At 41.4% G+C, this 8,831-nt stretch overlaps 1 protein-coding gene across 1 annotated transcript in view; it reads right to left on the reverse strand.

Annotated features, from left to right (window-relative positions):
- Positions 1-8,582, reverse strand: part of esamb (endothelial cell adhesion molecule b) — a 26,475-nt gene extending 17,893 nt beyond the window's left edge. Inside the window, exon 1 of the mRNA XM_085917178.1 lies at positions 8,062-8,582. Coding sequence (XP_085773304.1) covers positions 8,062-8,116 — 55 coding nt within the window. The 5' untranslated portion in view covers positions 8,117-8,582. The remainder of the gene's footprint in view (positions 1-8,061) is intronic.
- Positions 8,583-8,831: the final 249 nt, after the last annotated feature.

Raw genomic sequence — 8,831 nt, forward strand, 5'->3', positions numbered from 1 at the left:
TAGACGAAAATAGCATTTTCGATTTAAGTTGAATTAATGCCTGTTTTAGGGCGATTTAAAAAAAATAATGTAATTTTTTTCCCCCCATTATTATTACCATATGATGTATTTATAAACACACACCTGCAGCTCCTGTTTTCGATTCTACCTTGGACATGTTTATGCATTCGCAGATGCTTCTCGATACCTGGCACCAAACAAGACAACTTTTGGCTTTCTATCAGTGCAAGCAGCCAGTCTGTGTCATCTCCTCTGACTTCTGCTATCACATTTTTTTTTATCCAAAAGACTCTCTGGACTCGAACGAGCCAATTAAACCTGGCGCACTATTTTCACTACCAAGGCGCACCTGCGCACTGCTTGTGCGCACCCCTGGGTTATATCACCATAACACACAGTTGATGCTATTTGTTAGCATTAAGCTAGGAGAGTGAATTCAGCTATTTGTCTTTGTTTTATGTTTTCTTTCCTTTAGTTGGACATAGCAATAAATAGCGTAAAGGTTAATGTTTTTCGAGAACTGTTCACTATTCGCTTGTTGCTGCTTATTGCGGGTGCGTGTCAAAGCAGAAATTAATTTCAAGTTGAGTCACTCATATGTTAAGGTACCACAATATGACAATCAGAAGGCTTTGATGATGGCAAGTGTGAAGGTGCGCAAGCAGAGAATAACCTCATTTAATGGCTGACTTAATACCGTATGATGTCTGCGGCAGGTACCATGGTTACGTTTTTTATTTTTTTTGAAATCATGTTTGAGCAGCTCTTCGAGAATAGACACAGCTGTGTTCGCCAGAGCAATTTAGATGACCGCGCGAACATACCGGCAAAACCCGAGCCGGAAATAGAAATGAGCAAAAGAAAATACTGGATGTTCCGATCGAATGTTAGACTCCGATGAGGCTTTAGCGTTTCAAGAAAAACCTGGATTTATTTTTGAAATCAAATTTCGGTTGACTGCAAATTAAGGTTTTGGGTAACACGACTGAGTTATGGTTTCAAATTAGGGTTTTAAAACAGTCAGAGTTTAAAGTGGCACGGTTTTGGGATTGGGTCAGGTGAGAGAAATAAGCAGCGATGGAGGGAAAATTCTCGGCACAGTTAATCTGGCTTGGGTGAAATAAAAATGGATCAAATGATAATTAAAATAATCTTCATACTGTGGTGGAACTAATCTCATTCTAATGGCAGAATCACTGATGTGGACACGCAGATTAGCTTTATTGGAGTGTGTTAGGGAATTTTTATTGGGACCAACGTTGTTATCAGTACCGCTAATCACATCCATGACTTTTTCCGAACCTTTTTTGCTGCCTGAACCATTTTTTTACTTTAGCAGAAAAACAATGCCATTAAGCTTGACTGTGTCATGTCTCTTAAGAATAAAAAATACAAACATTTAATAATTCCATTCCTGTACTTTGTTCGCAATGTGCTTCCTTGTTGAATGAATTAAAAGCGTTTGTCATTATCGCCCACCCAAGGTTAGAAACGTGACCCTGAACTTGCTGAACATACGTTTTTATTCAATTCCGCAGCCAGGTTCGCTACCGCACTACAGACGCTCATTGATTTTCTTTCTATTCTTTGCTAACAGGACAATAAAGACGCATCCCCGTAATTGATCCTGCCTGTCCACCGTACGGGTCCAATATAACGACGTCGCCGAGAAGACATCTTTCTTATCAAACGTGGCGGTGGTCGCGCACTAATGGCATGCGGGGACGCTAGCAGGCGGGAGTGTCACGTCAAACGGCGGTCTGGTCATTACTCGGGCCCGCCTTCAAGTCGCAGTCATCCCAACGAGCCAATTATTCTTGCCTTTGACAGATAACTGAACATACAAAAACACTCTCATTCCTTTTCTGGCCGGCATTGACAGGCCAAAGGTATTCATTCGGAAGGCAATTTGCTTCAAAGCCAGCGGGACCAAAACAAAACAAAAAAATCCTCCATATGACTGTTAAAGGACACCGCAACAGCTAACACGCTAACACAACAATCTTGTTAACACTGTTTTAAATGGTCATTTTTGCTGATATTTCATAAAATAAGACTTTTTTAGCATCCACTTGAATAAAAAAATAAAACCTAAACTAAAACAATTTTAGCATGGAAAAAGAAGCTAACAAAAACTAGCAACCCGACACTCATTTGACACGCATAAACAGCTAACACACACGGTTGCTGTATTTTCATTTTACTACACAATACTTATTGACTTTCTCCACCTTCCACTTGAATAAAAACACTAAAACTAATCAACCCTAAACAAAAACAATGACATCATTAAAAAAAAAAAAAAAAAGCTAACAAAAACTAGCAAAGCTACACTGACAACTAATTTGCAACAAAAGCTAGCCTTCCTTGTCGGAAGACTTTTCCAGTAGATGAGTGACCCCGGGGACCTTCACGTGAACGTGCCCGGAGCTCGGAACACCGGGTTACACCTGCAGCCAGATGACGGCATTAATCTGGCCACGCTCTCCCTCCCCTGCCATCTGGTGAAAGGCGCAACGTGCCTCTCACCCCTCAATGAATACTAATCTCAGCTTTCTCCTCCACGAGAGAAATAAGAGGACGATTCCAGCAAGCAGCGATTTGCCCATCATCTGACATTTTGAAAGTAACCTAGCTAGCAGGGGAGAGGAGAAAAAATCCATCCTGAAATTGCTCGACTATAACAGCCAAGCCAGACAATAATCTTCACGCGCTCCCCTCAGACGGCCCATTTTCCTTCCGACAAAAAAAAAAAAAAAAAAAATCTTTCTCTACATACCAGCGTTTCATTTCCCCTAGAAAATACTTTTTTTTTTCCTCAACGGGATAAAACACAAACAAGTTCACATCAAAGACTTACTGGTGTCATCTTTTTTGAAATCATTTAAAATAATAATAATAATCATAATAAAGGAAAAAACATTCTGCCTGTCTCAGCAAGTATGGACGCGAATCTTTTCCTCATATAAAAGAGAATAATTGTGTCGGGATGAAACCGAGACTTTGGCAGGTTTCCTCTGGTACTGTCAGGATATTCCGAGGATGGAGCTTCAAAACATCAGCGACTAAAAAGGTCAAACAACTTTGAAAGTGAGAATTCACGAATGATCGTGCACCTGGTTCGCATCATCACGACCCTCACCCACACCCGGTGGGGGACGGGGGGGGGGGGGCGGGTATGATGACTCACTTGGTGAGATAAATCATTTATAGGCCACAATCAGCAGGGACACCTCCGGCGGCTTTACACACGCCTCAGGTCCTCCTACCCGCGAAGGAGACGAGGAGGCAAAACGAGGTAGAACGTCTCATCTCCTTCGGGCGTCCGACCGGGGTGACCAGCGGCGGCGGCCGCATCGTTAGTCATATGAAGATGTGAACAACTGGTGAGCCAGCTCACAACTGATTCATCTAAGACGCACACATAAAAAAAAAAAAAAAAGACTTTACATGTCAGCGAGCAAGTGGGAGTAAAAGAGACGCTGACTTTCACGGAGAATGTGGTCGGCAGCTTCAACTAATAATTGCCAATTACTCTTTGTGTGAGGGTGGTAGGAAATAAGAGAACACAATTGTTGGAATCAAATACATCAAATTCCAAGAGTGTATGTTTCAGCAGTTTCTTCACTTGTCCAACAATTTCATCATTTTACAACAGACCTGCAATAAAGCCACAATATTAGGTACGCCTATGATACAGAATACAGGTCGTAGATGAGGTCATGTAGCAGGAAAAAAAAAAATCATCAAATCAGAAGACGGCAACGATATGAGGTGAGCAAAATATGAGCTAATAATGCCGCGTGGTCATTTTGCGGGTAAACGAAAGCAGCCAGGATGGTTGCCAATGGAGTGCATTAGAGCTCCTTCCACTTTACATTAGTCAGACAATCAATTGGCTTATTCGGAGCAGCTTACGAGTGGAGCGAATGGATTTGTGCCAGGAGAGCAAACAACACAAGAACAATGTTAATGAACTGTAATGCATTCTTTACATCACGATGATGTTCTGGAACCTTGTTCTGAAAGATTTTTGGACCTCTTGAATGTTACATTTACTCGACTGCCAAATACAAAATAATAACTAAACCATAGAAGATCATTTCATAGGAGCGTCATAGAAAATCAGATTATAGGCCAACACATACATTTAATGCAAGTTCTCGTGATGCCTCGGCTCCTTCGTATTTGCGCTTTGGTGGCCCCGGCGTTCGCTAAAGATTCTTTTGGCTGATTAGCATTGTAGGCCAGTTAGATAACGTGTGGGCCGTGGATAGCAAAACGTCTAATGCGGGTGTACTGTAGCGAACATCAAAGCGAGCCATTCGCCAGCGCAAAATGCTGATTGGTGTGTGAATATAATGACGGTTGGAGTCACGTTCGCCTTCGAGTCGGCGGCGGCGGTGAGGAGGTTGGTGGGGGGGGGGGTGAATGAACAACCTAATGGGCATCGAATCCGATGTTTACGGCCAAAATGTAATCGTATTATATTTGTAAGCACGGAGCAGAAGCGAGCCAGCAGACTGTGACAACGATTTTTTTTTTTTTTTCCCCCTCCATCTCCTCAAATGCCGTTTAAGAGACAAGCTGTGCCGTGTCACTGCTAATATCCATCACCACGCTAGTCTTGACCACCTTCTTAAAGTCACATGATCAGGAAGAAACACCTGTCAGCTTCCACACGCGTTGTCACTCAGCTTCTCACGTTTTGCTGATGTCGCAATCATAACATTGGTTGAATTCCAAATTGTACGATTTGTGAGGCTAGCAACTAATCTGGCCTAGTTTTAGAGAGTTAGAGAGTTATTTGCATTTCCTGCTTGGTAATCAGCATCCCCCGAACCTCTGCGGGGGTCTTTGTGTGTGTGTGTGTGTGTGTGTGTGTGTGTGGTCAATTAGACAGCCTCGTGAAACACCCACACTAAGGTATGTGTCAGCCTAACAAATGCAGCCATGCATGGCGTCGGGGTGTGTGTGTGTGTGTGTGTGTGTGTGTGTGTGTGTGTGTGTGTGTGTGTGTGTGTGTGTGTGTGTGTGTGTGTGTGTGGGTAATTTGTCGAGATGGACTCGGCTCAGTAAAGTGACAGCGAAGATGTACAGCGCGGCGCTATGGTCTCCACACGAGATAGTGTCAGTGACAGAGAAGAATAATGGGCATCGTGTTGCATTTAAATGTCACTTACTTGGAGCTTTTAGACTGCAGAGATGGGTACAGGTTGCCAGTAACAAATGATAAAATCCCCCCCACGTGACCTATTGACCTCTAGGATCACATAAAACATGCTTGTAAATGTTTTAAAGGTCTGTATTCAAATATTCGATGTTAGTGTTTTAAAACTGTGATGAATGCTAACTGTTAGCATGTCAATGGTGTTTTCCATGATATGTTTAGCTGGTTGATTTTTTTTTTTAAGGCTTTAAGTTTGGTGGTTGAAAAACATGATTTTTTTTTTTTTTTTTTTATTTAGTTTGACAGTAAATTTAGCAAAAAAAATAGCTAAACCAATTTTTTTTAAAAACAATGATTTGAGTAGCATGTTTGTGGTGTAGTTAGTATTTCCATTAGAATGCTACCGCATGGATTACAATTCTTTACACTGACTTCCAGTCAGTGCAAAATAAATAAATAAATAAATAAATAAATAAATAAATAAAGGTTTAATATCTACAAACTCAAAATTGTTTTGTACCTCAAGACCTTTTCTAATCCCTCTGAGACTTCCTGAACCTCCAAGGCATTGAATGCAAGCTTATTCTTTTTATTTTATTTTCCTCTACGAAGCACTATAGATATCCAAATTCAGCGGTCCTGATGGGAAAACAGTTTGCTCCCACACTGGCCTAATTTCTACTTCAGCTAATGAAGCCCTACATGATGAGATGAGATGACCCTCAGAGCTCAATGACGACGCGATGGCGGTTCCACCAGGCGGGCAAACGCCTTGAAAAAGAACCGTGTCACTAATTTGCAAACGGAGCTAACGCTACATTCAGACTGCAAGCTGGAGTCACCTTGGCACCGTCCGTCCTCAATGCACTTTGAGAGATCAGTCATGTGACATAGCTGGCATATACTCAAACATAAAGGCGTTAATGGTTGGAAAGAAACTGCACCCTGGTTCGAGTCCATCATCAGAGCAGAGGGTTTGCCGAGATTGCACATTTTCTGCTTTTAACATCTGTGACAACAAAATATCTTTCCACTATTTCCGCAATGTTGATTCCTATCCGAACGTTCATTTAAACATTTTCTCATTTAATATTTAATTGTGGAATAAGAATCAAGGAGCCAGATCCAGATGTTTTGATTTGACCCCAGACGGCGGCCATTTTGATACTGTTATCAATTGAAAATGACATCACAGTGCCGCTTTGACTAGCGGGAGCACAAATATTGTTCAGAAACTTTTTGACTTGACTTCCAGTTTTAAAAAAAAATACTTTACTCCGACATAACATTTATGAGAGTGTCACACAACAACGCTTCCACTTCTTTTTGTCCGTGTCCCAATATTTACGGACGTGACCTCTCCGTACATGTGTTGACGCTCGACTAAATGCAAATGTTCACCAAGAGTGCAAAAATGAAAAATGACGCAGTGTTCAGTTGACTCACCCAACTTTGAGGAGCCTTCGGGGCTTCTCCGACGAGCGTCTGAATTATACACAGTATGAGCCGCTTTGGAGAAATTAATCATATTTAATGCGTGCAAACGTTTGCGTGCGCTCGGTGACGCAATTAACACTTTGGTCTACTAAATAGTAACTTTTAAAGCAGCCGCTATTAACACGGAGGTTAGGCAGGACCTCATCCGAGGAGATCAGTGCAGTCATTGTCTGCTTGTCTGTCTGTCTGCCATCCGCCAAATAAATAAATCATCACGTGAGCGTGTCGACTTCTATTTTTTTCCAGGTAAATCTCTGCTTTTATGTCATTCCCCAGCTCACCGGGGACGATAAAGCAACATGGTTCGACGTGGTCGAAATTCATTTTTGGAGCGTTCAAGCGTGCCGAGACAACATTATGCCCTCTTAAGATGAAGAAGTGCTTCTCTGCTGTGTGCTTAAAAGCAGCTCCCCCCTTCGCCCCCTCCCAGCTTGGTTCAAAACACAGGCGACACAACCACAGTGGAATTGAGAGCTAAAGATACAAAAAAAATAAAAAAAAAGACATTTTATCGGCACGCTCGTTCTTGCATTTGACTTTCCAAAACATGGAAGGAAGTGCAGTTTTAACCTTGTAGAGAAAGTCAAGTTCTCCCTTTGAACACAAATACATGCATACCATATATTTAGTCATCTGGTGAGAAGGGGAAAATCCATGTTTCAACTTAAACGGCTTCAACACTTGATCATTTAACCTCTAAGAACTTTGTTTGGACACCATAAAGGCTCCCCATAGGCCTAAAAATGGGTCCGTTTTTTAAAAAAAATCTATATAAATTAAACTTTTTTTTTAATATTTATGTAAATATGTGAAATCAATTGTGCTAATATATTCAATTTATTTTCATGCAAATGTGTAAGATTAAATTGTAGATTTTCAGATTGCATTTGAACTATGCTCATGTAAATTTGAAGCATTTCATGGTAAAACAATTATGTTGTACTTTTTTTTAATGTAAATTCAAAGAACATGTACTCTATATATTGACGATTCCGACAAGTGGTTGCACAAAATAAAATCATGTGGATCCAGGTACATTTTCAAAATAGATTAAGATCTACTTGAAAACTGGATCTCGATCCAGTATGATATATTTGTCGTAATAACATTTTGTAAATTCCGCACATTGTTTTTAGTGTGGTTTCTTTCATTTTGCATATTTCTGCGCTCTTTTGTAAAAGAAAGTTCGAATAAAGTGTATTTTATGATTTGAAGTCACGCAAAGTTGCAAAATTTAATTGCAAATAGTAAAAGTGAATTGACCGCTGTGAGCTCATTAAAGATGTCCTTTTGAATAGTGGAATTACTTGATAGCAACCGTTTGACCTTGGGGTCAACCACAGTTTACATGCAGAGCAAACAAGAAGCCTTCTTCTCTTAATTGATCATCTTACCTTGAACAATCCACCAGATGACGATCAAGGCTCGCAGTCTGAAGTTGGTCTCCATGGCGCCATGCACATCCAAGCAGGCATGCAGGAACCTCTTCAAACTTGTCCAGCACACTCACACACCTTGGACTCTCTTGTTCAGGTAACTCCACAAGAAGCCACGACGGGAGCGACAGGAGGCGTAGTGCAAAAGCTTCATGTTCCCATCCAACTCAATCACGGCGGACATGGCACGCTGCTTCCGCCGGTGATGACAAGCTCCGGAGCTTGTTCCGCTTTCGAGTTGCTGCTCGTTCACCTTCAACTGTGCTGTCGTGTACTACCAACACCAGAACAAGTGCAGCTTAGCCAAGCAGAGTGTGAGAGAGTGCGCGCGCCTGGTTGTGGAGTCTCCCTTCTCACCTGACTGGCTCTCTAGCGCCTCCTGTCGCGCATCACCGGTATCGCAGCTTATCATTATAAATAAGTCTAACTTTTGTTATGGTAGCAAGTTTGAATCAGAGATTCCTTTAATGTGTCCATAAACTGATGATTGACGCAGATGAAGAAAATAATTTTTTTTTATCCAATTTATTGGTCCTGTTGAATCTGTTGTCCCTCCCCCAGTACATCTTTGTTTATCGTCATTGCGTGAAAATAGCATCGTGTGGAAGTTTGTGAGTGCCATTTTGTGTTGCTACATAGAAATTATAATGCACTTGACTGTTCCAATCCCAAAAAACAACCAGGTATAAAATGTGTGTTTCTTGTTGGAACAGCCTCTTTCGCCATCG

The sequence above is a fragment of the Syngnathus leptorhynchus genome, chromosome 7 (assembly GCF_054491065.1).
Source record: "Syngnathus leptorhynchus isolate UIUO chromosome 7, UIUO_Slep, whole genome shotgun sequence".
NCBI classification, from domain to species: domain Eukaryota; kingdom Metazoa; phylum Chordata; class Actinopteri; order Syngnathiformes; family Syngnathidae; genus Syngnathus; species Syngnathus leptorhynchus.